At 52.2% G+C, this 17,426-nt stretch overlaps 1 protein-coding gene across 1 annotated transcript in view; it reads right to left on the bottom strand.

Annotated features, from left to right (window-relative positions):
• The window catches only part of WNK2 (WNK lysine deficient protein kinase 2), a 128,199-nt gene that overhangs the window by 16,002 nt on the left and 94,771 nt on the right, over positions 1 to 17,426 (bottom strand). The window contains exons 24-28 of the mRNA XM_064579853.1: positions 17,186 to 17,397; positions 16,166 to 16,354; positions 15,364 to 15,462; positions 9,971 to 10,015; positions 8,381 to 8,640 (exon numbers count right to left, since the gene is read on the bottom strand). Of these exons, the coding sequence (XP_064435923.1) occupies positions 8,381 to 8,640; positions 9,971 to 10,015; positions 15,364 to 15,462; positions 16,166 to 16,354; positions 17,186 to 17,397 (805 nt within the window). The remainder of the gene's footprint in view (positions 1 to 8,380; positions 8,641 to 9,970; positions 10,016 to 15,363; positions 15,463 to 16,165; positions 16,355 to 17,185; positions 17,398 to 17,426) is intronic.

Below are 17,426 nucleotides of genomic sequence, written 5' to 3'. Positions count from 1 at the left end.
AGGAGCTGGAAAAAGAACAGCAAATAAAGCCTAAACCCAGCAGGAGAAAAATAATAAAGATCAGAGCAGAAATCAATGAAATAGAAACCAAAAGAACAGTAGAACAGATCGAGACTAGGAGCTGGTTCTTTGAAAGAATTAACAAGATTGATAAACCCCTGGCCAGACTTATCAAAAAGAAAAGAGAAATGACCCAAATAAAATCATGAATGAAAGAGGAGAGATCACAACCAACACCAAAGAAATACAAACAATTATAAGAACATATTATGAGAAACTCTATGCCAGCAAATTAGATAATCTGGAAGAAACGGATACATTCCTAGAGATGTATAAACTACCAAAACTGAACCAGGAAGAAATAGAAAACCTGAACAGACTCATAACCACTAAGGAAACTGAAGCAGTAATCAAAAATCTCCCAACAAAAGCCCAGGGCCAGATGGCTTCCCAGGGGAATTCTACCATTTAAACAAGAATTAATACCTATTCTTCTGAAACTGTTCCAAAAAATAGAAATGGAAGGAAAACTTCCAAACTCGTTTTATGAGGCCACCATTATCTTGATCCCAAAACCAGACAAAGACCCCATCAAAAAGGAGAATTACGGACCAATATCCCTGATGAACACGGATGCAAAAATTCTCACCAAAATACTAGCCAATAGGATCCAACAGTACATTAAAAGGATTATTCACCACAACCAAGTGGGATTTATCCCTGGGCTGCAAGGTTGGTTCAACATCAGCAAATCAATGTGATACAATACATTAATAAAAGAACAAGAACCAATGATCCTCTCAATAGATGCAGAAAAAGCATTTGACAAAGTACAGCATCCTTTCCTGATCAAAACTCTTCAGAGTATAGGCATAGAGGGTACATACCTCAATATCATAAAAGCCATCTATGAAAAACCCACAGCAAATATCATTCTCAATGGGGAGAAACTGAGAGCTTTCCCCCTAAGGTCAGGAACACAGCAGAGATGTCCACTATCACCACTGCTATTCAACATAGTATTAGAAGTCCTAGCCACAGCAATCAGACAACAAAAAGAAATAAAAGGCATCCAAATCGGCAAAGAAGAAGTCAAACTCTCACTCTTTGCAGATGATATGATACTTTATGTGGAAAACCCAAAAGACTCCACCCCAAAACTGCTAGAACTCATACAGAAATTCAGTAAAGTGGCAGGATATAAAATCAATGCACAGAAATCAGTGGCATTCCTATACACCAACAACAAGACAGAAGAAAGAGAAATTAAGGAGTCGATCCCATTCACAATTGCACCCAAAACCTTAAGATACCTTGGAATAAATCTAACCAAAGAGGCAAAGAATCTGTACTCAGAAAACTATAAAATACCCATGAAAGAAATTGAGGGAGACACAAAGAAATGGAAAAACGTTCCATGCTCACGGACTGGAAGAACAAATATTGTGAGGATGTCAATGCTACCCAGAGCAATCTACACAGTCAATGCACTCCCTATCAAAATACCATCAACTTTTTTCAAAGAAATGGAACAAATAATCCTAAAATTTGTATGGAACCAGAAAAGACCCCACATAGCCAGAGGAATGTTGAAAAAGAAAAGCAAAGCTGATGGCATCACCATTCCGGACTTCAAGCTCTGTTACAAAGTTGTAATCAAGACAGTGTGGTACTGGCACAAAAACAGACACATAGATCAATGGAACAGAATAGAGAACCCAGAAATGGACCCCCAACTCTATGGCCAACTAATCTTCGACAAAGCAGGAAAGAATGTCCAATGGAAAAAAGACAGTCTCTTCAACAAATGGTGTTGGGAAAATTGGACAGCCACATGCAGAAGAATGAAACTGGACCATTTCCTTACACCACACACAAAAATAGACTCCAAATGGTTGAAAGACCTCAATGTGAGACAGGAGTCCATCAAAATCCTAAAGGAGAACACAGGCAGCAACCTCCTCAACCTCAGCCACAGCAACTTCTTCCTAGAAACATTGCCAAAGGCAAGGGAAACAATGGCAAAAATGAACTATTGGGACTTCATCATGATAAGAAGGTTTTGCACAGCAAAAGAAACAGTCAACAAAACTAAAAGACAACCGACAGAATGGGAGAAGATATTTGCAAATGACATATCAGATAAAGGGCTAGTATCCAAAATCTATAAAGAACTTCTTAAACTCAACACCCAAAGAACAAATGATCCAATCAAGAAATGGGTGGAAGACATGAACAGACATTTCTCCAAAGAAGACATCCAAATGGCCAACAGACACATGAAAAAGTGCTCAACATTGCTCGGCATCAGGGAAATCCAAATCAAAACCTCAATGAGATACCACCTCACACCAGTCAGAATGGCTAAAAATAACAAGTCAGGAAACGACAGATGTTGGCGGGGATGTGGAGAAAGGGGAACCCTCCTACACTGTTGGTGGGAATGCAAGCTGGTGCAGCCACTCTGGAAAACAGTATGGAGGTTCCTCAAAAAGTTGAAAATAGAGCTACCGTACGACCCAGCAATTGCACTACTGGGTATTTACCCCAAAGATACAAATGTAGGGATCCAAAGGGGTATGTGCACCCCAATGTTTATAGCAGCAATGTCCACAATAGCCAAACTGTGGAAAGAGCCAAGATGTCCATCGATAGATGAATGGATAAAGAAGATGTGGTATATATATACAATGGAATATTATGCAGCCATCAAAAGGAATGAACTCTTGCCATTTGCAACAACGTGGATGGAACTGAAGGGTATTATGCTGAGCGAAATAAGTCAATCAGAGAAAGATATGTATCATATGACCTCACTGATATGAGGAATTCTTAATCTCAGGAAACAAAATGAGGGTTGCTGGAGTGGGGGGTGGGGTGGGCGGGATGGGGTGGCTGGGTGATAGACATTGGGGAGGGTATGTGCTATGGTGAGCGCTGTGAAGTGTGCAAGACTGTTGAATCACAGTCCTGTACCTCTGAAACAAGTAATACATTATATGTAAAAAAAAAAAAAAAAAAAAAGAAGATAGCAGGAAGGGAAAAATGAAAGGGGGGAAATCAGAGGGGGGGAAATTGGAGGGGGAGACGAACCATGAGAGACTATGGACTCTGAGAAACAAACTGAGGGTTCTAGACGGGAGGGTGGTGGAGGGATGGGTTGGCCTGGTGATGGGTATTAAAGAGGGCATGTACTGAATTGGAGCACTGGGTGTTATATGCAAACAATGAATCATGGAACACTACATCAAAAACTAATGATGTATGGTGATTAACATAACATAATAAAAAAAATAACTTTAGACAAATGAAAAGGAAAACACAATACATATAAACATTTATGAGGTAAAGCAAAAGAACTTCTTAGAAGCAAACTTAGAGTTGTAAACGCCTACATTGAACAAGATCTTAAATCAATAATCTAACTTTACATAATAAACAAAGTAGAAAATAGGAAGTCATAATGAAAAAATAAAGCAAATGAATTACAAATGAAACCACAAGTCAGTTCTTTGAATAGATCAGCAAACTGACAAAGTTTTAGCAATGAAACTGGATGATTTACATGAAATAGAAAAATGTCCAGAAACACACAAACTACCAGAGCCGACTCAAGAATAGAAAATCAGACTTAAAACATGTAGTGAGATTAAATTAGTAATCAAAAACCTCTCAACAACGAGAAACCAGACTTTTAAAGAATTAACACCATTCTTTCTCAAACTCTTCCAAGAGTTGAAGACATAGGAATAATTCCTAACTCATTCTATGTGGCCAGCGTTAACCTACTACCACGGCCAGATAAAGACATCACAAGAAAATTACAGACTGATACCCCAATAAATATTTATGCAAAAATCCTCAATACAATATTAGCACGCTGAATTCAGTAGCAAAACAGGAGCATATACACCATGACCAGGTAGGATTTATCCCAGGAATTAATGCAAGGGTGGTTTAACATGAAAATCAATCAATGTAATACACCATTACCAAGATGAAGAATAAAGAAACCTATAATCATCTCATTTAATGCAGAAAAAGTATTTGACAATATCCAGCTCTCTTTCATAATAAAAGCACGCAACAAACTACAAACAGAACAGAACTCCCTCAACATGATAAAGACCATATATGAAAACCCATAGCTAACATATACTCAACGGTGAAAGTCTGTAAGTTTTTCCTTCAAGAAAGAACAAGAAAAGCACACCCATTTTTGCCACTTCTATTCAATATAATATTAGAAGTTCTAGCCGCAGAAATTAGGCAAGAAAAAAAAGGCATCCAAATTGGAAAGGAAGAAGTAAAATGATCCCTGTCAGAGATGACAAAATCTTACATGTAGATAACCCTAAAGAATGCACGCACACACGTGCACACACAGACACACACACACAGAGCTAATTCATGAATTCAGCAAAGCTGCAGGTTACAAAATCAGTTGCATTGCTATACACTAACAATGAACAATCTGAAAGGAAATTAAAGCAGTTACTTTTACAACAGCAGAAAAATCATAAAATATTTAGGAGTAACTTTAAGGAGTTGAAAGACTTACACACTGAGAGCCACACAACTGCCAAAGGAAATTAAGACATAAATAAATAGAAAGACACCCCGTGGTCATGGATTGGAAGACTTCCACTGTTACTGCCAGTACTACCTAAAGTGATCTCCAGATTCATTGCAATCACTGTTAAATTCCCAATGGCATTTTTTCAAGAAATAGAAAAACCCATCCCGAAATTCATATGGATTCTGAAGGGACCCCAAATAACCAAAACAATCTTGAAAAATTACAGTTGGAAGACTCACACTTCTTGATTTCAAAACTTACTACAAAGCTACAGAAATCAAAACGATGTGATACTAGAAAAAGGAGAGACATATATACCAGTGAAACAGAACAGAGTGCCAAGAAATAAACCTTTGCAAATACAGTCAACTCATATTCAACAAGAGTACAAGGTCCATTTGGTGGGGGAAAGGAGAGCCTTTTCAACAAATGGTGCTGGGAAAACTGGTTATCCACATGCAAAAGCATGATACTTGAACCCTTAACTCATACCATATATAGAAATTAAACTGGATGAAAGGCCTAACATAAGAGCTAAAATTACTAAACTCTTAGAAAGAAATGGGAAAGTTTCACAACATTGGATTTGGCAATAATTTCTTGGCTATGACACCGAGGAGATTGGCGACAAAAGAAAAAACAGATAAACTGGTCTTCGTGAAAATTAAAAACTTGGTGCATCAAAAGACACTGTCCGGGGGCACCTGGGTGGCTCAGTCGGTTAAGCATCTGCCTTCGGCTCAGGTCATGATCCTGGAGTCCTGGGATGGAGCCCCATGTCAGGTGCCCTGCTCAGCAGGGAGTCTGCTTCACCGTCTCCCTCTGCCCCTCCCTTCCACTTGTGTTTTTTCTCTCTCTCTCAAATAAATAAATCTACAAGAAAAAAGACACTGTCCACAGAGTAAAAAGGCAATCCATAGAATGGGAAAAAGTATTTGCAGATCACATTATCTGATAAGGGATTAAAATCCAGAAAACACAGAGAACTCCTAAAACTCAATAAAACAAACAACCGATTAGAAAAATAGGCAAAGGACTTGAACCGCTATTTCTCTAAAGAAGATCTACAAATGGCCAGTAATCACATGAAAAGAGGCTCCACCTCCCTTATCATTAGGGAAATAGTAATCAAAACCACACTGAGACACCACAGTGGTATTAGGATGGCTACTATTAAAAACAAACAAAACGAAAAGTGTTGGCAAGAATGAAGAGAAACAAACCCTCGTGCACTGCTGGCAGGAATGTAAAGGGGCAAAGCCACTGTGGAAAACTGCGCAATTCCTCAAAAAGTTAAAAACAGAACTACTATGTGATGCAGTGATTCTGCTTCTGGGCATTCTTGCAAAGGAATTGAAAGCAGAGACTCAAAGCGACACTTGCACACCTAGTTCACGGCAGCAGCGCTCACAATGGCTCATAGGTAGAAGCAACCCAAGTGTCCTTCAGTCGATAAATGGATATAGTGCGGTGTGCACAGACATTGGAATATCACCCAGCCTTAAAAAGAAGGACATTTCGACCCATGCTATAACATGGATGAACCTCGAGGACCTTATGGTGAGTGAAATAAGCCAGTCACAAAAAGACAAATACTGCAGTACTCCACTTCTATAGGAACCTACAGTAGTCAAATCTGTACAGACAGAAAGTAGAACTGTGGCTGCCAGGGACTGATGGGGGTGGGGGTGGGTGGGAAGTTCTTTTTCAATGAGGACAGAGTTTCAGTTTTGCAAGATGAAAAAACTCTGGAGATGCATGGGGATGATGGTTGAACAATATTAATGCTTAATGCACTTAAAACTAGCACTTAAAAAGGGCTAAGATGGCAAATTTTATGTCATATATTTTGCAATTAAAAAACTGGAAAAAGAAATAATTTTTAAATTTTAATTGAAGTGTAGTTGACATAAAATACTAAATTAACTTAGTTTAAGGCGTACAACGTTGTGATTCAAGATGCATATACGTTACAAAATGCTCACCATGATAAGTTTATTGCAATACCGCTATGTTCCCTGTTTCCTTCTCATCCCCCAAAAGAGTAAAGTCAACCTGCGGCACAGCTGTACATTGAAAACATTATGCTGAGTGAAATGAGCCAGGCAGGAAAGGGCAAACACTACATGATGCCACTTCTGTCCATAGAAAGTAGAATGAAAGTTAATAGGGGCTGGATAAGCAGAGGCACCAGAGACGGGGCCTGGAGACTATTTTTCTTAGAGGTTTCTATTTGGGATGAAGAGAGTTTTAGAAATGGATGGTGTGATGGCCGCACAACATTGTGAACACGTGGAGTACTACTGAATTACACACTTAAAAATAACTGAAATGGTGAACGTTATGTTATATAGATTTACCACAGTAACAATAAAAAATATTTTAAAAAATCTTGGTAAGACTCCCTGCCTTTCCAACAATGAGACCAGCGAGCTGGTGAGATGGGGTACGGCCTGCATGGGTATGAGAGCCCGTGTGCTGGAGTGACGGCGACGGGGAGACTCGCCCGCCCGGGCCCAGGGGGAGAACCCCGCAGGGCCAGGGGGCCGGGCTGAGGACTCTCAACTTGATCGCAGGATATACCAGAGAGGGGGTTTGAGGCATTAGGGCTCCAGGGCTGCCGTTGTCTGAAGAGCGTGCTGTCACTGGTCACTTGGAGGACACAGGGAGGCTCGGGCACCGCGTGTGTGGCAGGAGTGCAGAGAGCACTGGGGCCACAGCGGACAAGACGGACTGACAACGGGGCCGAAAAGCCAGTCCCAGCACATTTTAAAGAACGGCAAACACCCAAAGTCAGTTCTCTTACACGGTTCAGTTAGGCTAAAAAGCAGTAATAAAAAGAGTATGAGGAAATTAATAACTATATTGCTTCCAACCACAGTGGAAATTACAACATAATTTGAACTGAAGGTTAAAGAAAATGCTACATATCATCAAAACCTTTAGGATCCAGATAAAACCATGAGAGGGATTTTTATAGGTTGAACGCCTGTATTATAAAACCGAAAAGGCTGGAAATCAATGACCTGCACATCTCAAACATTCTCGGACACCAAAAGCTGCCCAGACATGGAAGGAGATAATAAAAGGAGAAACTGATGACACATTAGAAGTATTATCAGAGCCAAAACGAGTTCTTTGAGCAGGCTAATAAGGTTTATGAGCCCCTAAGGAGGCTGCACGGGAGAGGGAGGGAGGGGCACGTGCGCAAAAGCCACCATCAGAAACAAAAAACACAACATCACTACAAACTGTGAAGACAGGATGTTATGAGCAGCTTACGTCAATTAATTTGAAAACTTAAATTGAGGTATTTACCAAATGTTAGAAAAGCAGGGCTTAACAGAAAGAAAAAACAGAAAATCCAAACGGCACAGAAAGTATAAAAGGAATTGAACCCGTAACGAAAACCTTACCCTCAGGGGACGGAGAGGTGTGAGCAACACAGCAAAATGCCAGCCACGGCGTGTGGGCGGGGGCCCACGCACGCTCACTGTGCAATTTCCAACACTTCTGTATGTTTGAAAGTTTTCAAAACAAAAGGTCACAGGGAACCTCCCGCACTCACAGAAAGACCTCGCAGACCAGACGGGGTCACCAGTGGGCTCTGCTAAACATTCCAGGAAGAAGGGACACCACCTTGCACAACCGCCCCCTGAAGCCAGAGCAGGGACCGCTCCTCCCAGCAGGTGGTGAAGCTGGCCCAGCGCCGTCACGGGGACGCATCGCACGACGGAGCCCGAGACGGCAGCCCCGCGCCCCTTCCGCCCAGGCAGCCCGCGCCCGCTGCGCCCCACTTACGGCCTGCGCCTCGCCCGCAGCCGGGGGCCAGCCCGCCATGACCTCCATGCCATGCAGCCTCTGCGTCTGCTTCAGCTGGTTGAGCGAGGGCTTCAGCTGGGTGGCCCCCACCGTCTTGCTCGTCCACTCGTCCACCAGCTTGTGCAGGTCATCCGTGAAGGTGCCCGTCTTGTTGTTGCTGTTGTTTGCCTGGGCCTGGACGTGCAGGGTGGGCTGGGGGCCCGGCTCGGGGCCGGGGACCAGGCTGCTGGTGGAGGACCCTGGGGAAGCACACACAGGCCGGGTTGGCGACCTGCACACGGCGCCGCTGACCTGCTGCATCATTCATACAGTGGTCTTGCTTAGGCAGGCAACACCTTGCTTCAGGAGATGGTCTGCATTTGGGGGCCCGTGTGCCAGCTTTAGACACTTTGGAACCTGTCCACAGGCCGTAAGGACTAGGCCGTGCCGGGCCAAAGGACAGGACCCGAGACACTGGCAGCCTTACTCAGCATCCGCTCTGCCCATGCTGCCCAGGAACCCCAGACTCCCCCGTGTGAGGGAGCTCAGAAAACTGGGGGCAGACCCCCAGGCTTCTGCGCCCTGAGCGGGAACACAGGTGAGAATGCCGAGTGCTCAGCCCGCGGCAGCCACTGCCATCCCCTGGCAAAGGGAAGAGGCCTGAGAGGCTTGGTCGTCGGAATGCTAGTGGATTAGTGGTTTGGAAGTTTACGACACAAAATTGTGCCTCTCCTCACCACAGCATGTAAGGAAGGTATTAATAAAGCGTGCAAACACCCGACACCTTCAACTTCGGGCCCCCAAGCTCAGAGCCGTTTGTGGGGTGCAGAGCGTCTGCACCCGCAGGGACCGGGAGGCCCGGGGGCTGTGGTTCGGGGAGGGGAGGCCGCACAGAGAAGTCACACTCATCTGCTTCACTGAAGGATTAATTTTAAATGACCAACATGGGACTTTTTAGTTCTTTTTAGACTGTGACCCCCACCCCCACAACATAGAATTTTTGATGAGCAATTTAGAAGAAGCCCATTTAAAATGTTTCTGCATTAAAAAAATAGCGTAACGACCATCTCCTCAAACAAGCCGTTGCAAAATGTAGTCTAGAGTGACTAGCAATGAAAAAGCAGACACAAACAGTTCAATATTAGTGATGGAATTTAACACACACAGAGCTATTTCTACATGAATGTTTCAGCCAGAAAAGAAAAAAGGAGGGGAAAAAAAAAAGGTGTGAGGTGAGGGTGGTGGGCGGCCTAGGTGGACTGATACCCGTTTCATCCAGGCATCTCTCCTCGGGGGCACTCATCTTTAGCACTTCAAGGACATACTCATTCCTACGGTTTTGGAAAAGGAGCCAATTAACGATTGGTAATGTGTGGACGTTCCGGGGAAGGGGCGTGTCAGCGTGTCAACCGGCCAGGACACAGATTCTAGGAGCCATGGAGACGCGAGGGGCACCCGTGGACGGCTTTCCCTCCAGGCAGAGGCAAAGCAGTGCCCTTGGAGGGTGGGCGTGGAGACCCTGATGTGCACTAGCCACATGAAAGCCCATGCGATGGAGAGCAGACAAGGGGTAAAAAACCCGATAATTACGACTGCTGTGCTCTTTGCCTAGACAGAGACGCTTCAGGGCAGACCCTGCAAGGGAAGAAGAAACGACACAAGACCACAGGGTTAGGCAGGACAGCACACACGGGGGACGAGCCACCACACTCTAAGCACAAGTCATCAGTGTGCAAGGAAGAGCAAAGGCCAGCGCTTCAGAGAGGGGACCAGCCACCTGGGCTAACCGGGTGGCCCCGAGTCAGTGTGCGGGTTCACGTGAGCTTCACCGAGGGGCGGAGGTGCAGGGCCAGGCCCCAAGCTTCAGGTAGAAGTGAGTGTGTCTCTAAAAGCGTATTCAAAAAAAAAAAGAAAAAGAAAAGAGAAAAAAACCCCCAAAAAACAAAAAAGCAAAGCACACCAGTTGGTTTTCAAACAAGAGGCTTCTGGAGCCCCACTGATTGGGGCAAAAAACACCCTAAAAGTCAGCCAGGAGAGCTCAGTGGAGCCCCCCGGCTCTGCCTGCCCCACAGGCCCATGGAGATTTGTTTTCCAAGTGCAAAAAGATACATTGTTTTGCAGGTTTGAGGCCAATCCCAGATCCCAGGCGGCTGCCATGACCAGACCAGTGGCACACGTCGAAGGGAAAGTACAGGGGTCCTATCTGGGGAGGCGGGAAGCAGGGCTGGCCCCAATTTCCTGCACTGCTGCGGCCTCATCTGGTATCCCGAGTCCACTGGGACAGGGAGAGGCTCGTCACTCTTCCTTCGCTAAGCGTCAGGCCCTGCGGTCCTGGAGGCTGTCCGCGCTGCCCAGCACGTCCTGACGGTCAGTGCCCACCTGGAGGGCAGACGAGCTGGCCCTTCAGGGAGCCGGGCAGGCACAGTGGGACGGGCAAGGACGGCTCGGGCGTCCCCAAGGTCACTCAGCAAGGCTGCGCTATCAGAGAGGGTCAGAAAGGGTCGGCGCTCCCGCCCCAGCCCCTCACCTGAGCAGGACCCCCCCCACCCCCGACTCCCTGAGGAGTTGCCTTGCACCTTGCCAGGGAAGGCAGCTTGCCACCCCTGTGTTTGAGAAGAGAGGACAAAGGTCAGCCCAGGCTCCAAACGAATTGTTCTTCTAGTTCAAAAGGGAGATGATGTTCTGTTGGGGTCTGTAATGTGCAATAACAACGAAGGGGCCAGGCAGGAGTGGTCCGGACCAGTCGTCTCTCAGTGGGAGCTCTGCAGGGCCTTCACCGGTCTGTGTCCTGCATGGACTCCCACTGGGAGCACCGGGCCCTTTGGGGCCTCTGTGGCACTCGGGTCCCAGGCTCTGACTGTGCAGGGCAACAGGTGAGGCGGACTTCCCCAGCCAGATCCTGTGGCCTCAGCAGTCCCATACAGACGGCCCAAGGACATGGGGTCAGCCAGCCAGCCAGCTCCCCGCAGCCTGACAGCCGCGCGTTCTTTCGGGGCTGATTCCCACCATCCTCTCGACAAGAACAACGGAGCTGCCTGCTGGGAACCACCAGAGAAGCCTGGGCCTGAAGTCAGGGCCCCAGAGGTGGGGCCACCGGCCCCCATGCTCAGAGCTGGAGAGCAACACTGACCCACAGAGGCCTGCACACCCTCCCTGGGCAGGGCCCACAGGGAGCACAGACACTCCCCGCCCTAGTGAACTTCGGATCAGAAACGGACCCCACACCAAGATCGTGCCGTCCGCGCAGTGCAGAGCCGCAGCCCAGCACGGACGTGTCTGGTGACGAGCCCTCATGCATGCCACAGCCCTGCCCATCCTCGGGGGTCCCCTGAACCTCCTCCCCAGTGCCTGTGCCCTACCGCCCAGCACGCAGACGGCTGATGCATACCCCACCCAGCCCCACGCAGCCCCCTCCACGCCAGCGCACACACTGCCCTCCTGCCCGGGCCGCAACGCAGGGGCACTGGGGACGCACGGGCCCACAGGAAACCCGCTCGCAGCAGGAGACCTCCCCCGCAGGACTTCTGTCCTTAGCCAAGGCCTCGGGAAGAGCCGGCTTGCGGCCCAGAACTACCTGGGGAAGCTTCCACCTGGGCGGGGCTGCAGATGGAGAGCCATGTGGCCAGCTGTTGGGAAATGTTCTCCCAGGCTGCGAAAGGGCCGGGGGTCTCTGGAGGGGACACGCAAGCTGTTTCTGTGTGGACGGCCAGCCCTGCCAGCCACCGCCACCATCCCGACCCTCGCCTGGCTGCCAGGAAGATGCCGCAAACCCAAGCTTCCCTGCCACGGACAGACTGCTGGAGGGGGGGGCTGGGCCTCGGGCCCTCAGCACACTTGCCACGGCCTTCAAATACTGAGGCGGCTCACGGGGGGCTCCAGGGGCGGTGGCCTCGGCGCAGACCAGCCGGGGGTCTCCCCGCTCGCCCCGTGAGGAGGCCCGCCGCCAGCCGGTCGGGTTCGCCCTGCACAGTGGCACCAGATGCTCAGTCCTGGCGCCGGACCATACGAGCTGCCAGCACCAGCATGCCGCCGGTTTCTTTGTAACGAGCCATCAAGTCCTCACCGTGCCGAGCAAAGTGCCCAAACCAGCCCGTGAAGCACGAAATGGGAGGCGTCCCTGCTCTGCCCTGCCCTGCGCAACTGCCCCAAGGACAGCCCAGCCTGGGTGCCCGAAGGCCGTCTCCCACGCCCCGTGCAGCGGGTCCCCACAGGGAGGGTCCAGGACAGCACAGGGCGAGGGCAGGGCCTCGGGGGCCGCAGGGACAGAGCCGCTGCCACATGGACGGCAGGCTGACAGTGCGCGAGAACGCACATCCGAAGCTCGCCGTGCAGATGCCCCGGAGCCGTCGGCGCCTGGGTCTCAGCAGGAGCCAAAGGGGGGGGTGGGGGGGGGCGCCTGATGCCGCACCCCCGAATCCCGAAACGTGGGCCCCAGGTTGCCCTAAGCCCTCCCATCGGCCACAAGGAGGGGTCTGTGCCCAGGGCCTCACCCTGTCTGCGCTCCATGGGGGCCGGCCCTCCCCTCCCAACAGCCGGCCCGTCCGGGGGCCCACCCCGAGGAGGCACCCAGGCTTTGCCCTTTGCACGCTCTTCCTCCCCGGCCCGGCTGCCTTTCCCGCATGGGGTCCCCTCCTGGCGCCCTGCTCGTCTCCGACCCGGCCTGGGTGCCCTCAGGGACTCTGCACATCACAGAACTGTTATAGTCTCGTAACTTAACACAGACTGTTTTCCCGGAGCCATGCAAGGCCGGGCACGGAAGGCCTCTGGGCTTCTCTAGCTGCAGGCCGCACCAGCTGCACCCACATCCCACGGCTGCAGCCCCCGCTTGCCGCTGGCCCGGATCCCGGATGCCCAGGCCCCAGAGCAGGCCCACCTCGGAGTCTTCCCGCAGCCCTGCCCTGAATGCCCTTCTCTCTGCCACGTCTCGGCCCTTGGGGCTGTGACCAGGCTTTCACGGGTACCTGCGCAGCCTCCTCGGGCCTCCGAGCTCCCCAGTCAGCAGGAAAGCAGGCGACTGGCTCCCGGAGAGGCCGCGGGCTGGGCAGACCCCGGCGCACACGGCCTGGAGGGTGCGTCTTCACACACCCTTAGGCCACGCGTCTGCAGGGGACACAATCTGCCACGTGCTCTCCTGACCAGCAACCTCAGAGCCTGTGGGGGCCGCGCTGTGGCCGAGGCAACCAAGAGCTCGGCCAAGTCGTGCTTGAAAAGGACCATTATGGAAACAGCGACGTCACGGGGTGCATAGCACCGGAGAAGACGAGGCCACCAGGCCGGGACACACCACCACCCAAAATCAGCCCCCCTGGGCCAGGTGCCCCGGCTGCCACCAAGCCCTGCCTTGCATGTTCCTTTCCTCTTGGCCACAGAGACAGAAGTAAAGCCTAAACCACTTGTCCCTGATGTGCCTCCAATTTTTTTTTTAATCTTGGAAGAACAACAGTAAAACAAATGAAGGCCCCTAAACAAGAATGAAGAACCACGCGGGTACGAACGTGGAGCGGGGACCTGAGAGGAGCACAGGGTGCCTGACCGCTCACACCTTCCCACCCCACACACCCCAGGGAAAACACCACCTGCTCTAACCACCCCCTTCCCGCGCCTGACCAGAGCTGTTCCCAGCAGCAATGCAACCGCCCATCGGACCACGAGATGCCCTCCCCACACTGTCCCCAGGAGACAGCCACGCGCTCTCGGGCAGAAGAGGACCAGCGAGTGACCCAGGGAGAGGGATGCGCTCAGACCTCAACCCCCGCCCCGCCCCAGCTCGGCAGCTAACCAACGGCTCAGTTGGGACACCTGTTAGGAGACGAGGACCACTGGACAGTCCCTGGGAATCGCTGTGGTTCTGTGCCTCTGACCTCTGCTACCTGGGGGAGGGTGACATGGCCCCTCTGATGGGGATGGATGCCCACCGTGGACGTGGCCTCAGGTCCCGACAAACACAATGTATCTTTATTGTACCAGCAAAAAGCCACGTGCCCCAAACCAGCATTTCCAACCCAATTGAGCGAAGTTCAATTTTTGTGTTAAACAAACACCTGAAAACCCCACAGCTTTGGATTCATTTTCCAATCGTTCTGAGGGAGGAAATAACTTTGGATGGCCCTGAGCAGGTGCGCCCTTCCTGGACAGGAGTCCTGGGTGCCAGCAGGACATCCCAGGAAGCTGAGGGCCACCGGGGCTGAGGTTTGGTTGAGCAGAGCTCGGAGGAGCTGTGTGACCGACGTCGTGTCAGGTCTGTGAGGTGAGAGCGGTTCACCAAGGCAAGTGCTCCAGCTAGAGACCAGGAGGGGCCGGGCCACAGGGGGAGCCAGCGTGGAGGCCGGGACTTGCCAGGACCCCGAGAGGTTCCCCAGGTGCCCAGAGCGCAGGGAGGGGCGGGGTGTCCCAGCTGGAGCACCTTCTCTCAGCCTTTCCACATGCAGGGAGCGGGCGTGGGGTAACGGTGCTGAGTGCTGCAGCCCTTGTACAGAAGTCACACCCTCCAGTGACCTTCTAGAACTGTCTCAGCTCGCTACATGCAAGTCTTCAGAATCCAGACGCGTGTGACATACACCACGCGTCTAGAGAAGGCCGGGGCTGTCTTTTTGTTGCCGCTGGAACTGGGGACGGTGGACGTGCGTATGCACCACAATTGCAACAGAAATAAAACTACGTCCAACGTAAAAAATACAAAATTAAACAAACGGGTGAGGAGAAAAACGCAGAGCGCTTCGGGGGCCTGGGGGGCAGGGGGCCTGAGGCCGGGGGCGGGCGAGCCGCTGCACATGCTTCTGGCCCCGGGCGTGAGCTGAGTGCATGCGCCGCCTGGTCAGGGCCAGGAGGGCGGGTGTGGGCAGGGCCCTGCGCTTGGTGGCAACCAGGTGGCTGCAGTGGGTGGGGAGGCATCCTACAGAATGTACGGAAGGTGATGGAGACAGGGAGGGGCAGGGGGAAACCAAGGGCCAGGAGGTGATAAAATACAAAGAACAAATACAGACAGATGGACACAGACACGGGTCCACTGAGGAATCGAGCGCGAGGTTTGCTACTAGACTTATAGGTCAGTCTCTCAGACGTTGGGTGGTAAACCGTCCAGCCTGCAAATGAATATAGAGGGAAGAGAACAAAGAGACAGGCATCAAGTACAGTCTCTGGGACTCGTGCCTCACACCACCAGCCACATCAGCCTCGTCACCTAGCATCCACGGTTGTGCCTAGCCCAGCCCGGAGGACCACGGCCGCCGACCACGTAATGGAAAGGAGGCACCGCTGGAGCACGAGAGAAGTGGACCCTGGGAGGGCGTGCGGGGCGGCCGGGGCAGGCGCCGTCAGCGGTCCCCACGACTTCTCTGGACAGAGATGGTGGGGATGGAGCCCCTGCTCACGCGGCTGCCGCGCCCACGGCCGAGGTGACGAACACTTCCTCCTCGAGGCAAACCCCCAGCTCGGAAGCCGAGCCCTCACATCCCCCCAGCCGTCCCTCCGGACAGAAGGCCCCGTGTTTAGCAGGCAGCCGGGCCAGTGCCTGGGGACCGGCACGGAGCACGCGGCCGACGCCCTGTCTGCCAGGCGGTCCCGGCGCCTTCCCCGGGGCGGCTCTAGCAAAGCACGCCTCCCGCTGAGCCGCGCGCAGCCGGACTCGGGGACGGGTGGGCCACCCACTCTCTTTACTCAGAGGCTACGTCTACCGGCTTTTCCTCCCGAAGCTGTGGGCAGCCTCTGCGGCTGCTCTCGCCCCCTCACTCCACGGGGGCCCTGCGCGGCTAGCACATGCTCGGAGACGGGCAAGCTGGGAATCACCTGGGCCGTGCGCTCCGCCTCCATCACTGGCTAAGCCGGAGCAGATGTCTGCAGACAGGGAGGCCCGCATGGAGCAGGGCTGCTGGGTCTGAACTGCCTTCCCACACGGGTCTGAAGCTGCCGCGGGCCCTGCCCCGGCTTGGGCAGGGTCCTTAGCAGGAGGGGCTCTGCTGCAGTCTGACAAGTGACCTGGGGGAGGGGGAGAAGGGGTGACGGGCACAGTGAGGCGCTGCGGGTCAGACCAGCCAGCGCGGAGTGCATCTGTCCTCCCTGCTCGTTGCTGGGTGACCTTGGGGAAGCGGAGTCCCTGCAGGCAAAGGGCACGGGGCCTAGCGGCCGAGTGCAGGTGTCAGGAAATTCGAGACCGGCTGCCCACGCCCTGCCAGGCGTACGGCGTGCTGTGCGGAGCCAGGACCGCGGCACGTCTGGAGAGGCACACCCGGGTTCAGGAGGCCTGTGACGGACCTGCTCACTCTAACCAGTTTCCAGTTTGCTTTAGGAATCCTCCTGGAATTCACATAGTCTGTGTAACTTGCAGTTCCCGGCCGTGTACCCTGCGGGACCCCCATGACACCGAGAGAGCAGCTTGCAGCCGGCTTCCCGCCCGGCACGCTGGGGGATTCCAGCTCATTCGGTCTCGGCCGCAGAGTGCGGGGGTCGGCGTGCACCCTCCGTGCCTGGGCGTCCCCCCCAGCCCCCGTCCCGAAAAGGCATCTGCTCTACTCCCCACTTTCAGCAGGTGACAGGTGCCTGAAAAATGGCCAGAGGAAGCAGCCCAGACCCAGGCAGCGCCCTGCAGGGGGTGCGCAGGCGGGAGACCTGAGCCACCGCCTCCCGCGCACCGGGCAGCCCCCAGGCGGCGGAGAGCTGCGAGCAGGCCCGACTCACGGGGGGCCGGCGGCCTGGCCCTTCACACCTGCAAAGGCTTCCCGGCCCCCATGAAGGGAGATCCAAGACGTGCTCTTCCAGGGGTGGGCGCCTGCCCCCGCCCGCCCAGCGGACGGCCGGGAGGGCACAGACCTGTGCTGGAGGCCACGACCTTGAGCTGCTGCACCAGCGGGTTGAGCAGCTTCCCCGCCTTCAGCTTGCTCTTGCTCTTTCTCCTGCGGCCGGCGGGAGGGGCCGTGTGGAAGAGGCCCAGGTTGGGGGGCAGCGGCTTGCCCAGGCGGCGGTACAGAGCCTCGATCTCCTGCTTTTGCTGGCTTTGCAGCTCCGAGATCTCCTTCAGGTGCCTGCAGGAGGGAAGGGAGGGCGGTGGGCA

The sequence above is a fragment of the Mirounga angustirostris genome, unplaced genomic scaffold (genome assembly GCF_029215605.1).
Source record: "Mirounga angustirostris isolate CCGP_5_RB_7025 unplaced genomic scaffold, mMirAng1.0.hap1 SCAF_15, whole genome shotgun sequence".
NCBI lineage: Eukaryota > Metazoa > Chordata > Mammalia > Carnivora > Phocidae > Mirounga > Mirounga angustirostris.
Note: the sequence above shows the minus strand (reverse complement) of the source record. Positions and strands in the feature narration are given on the sequence as shown.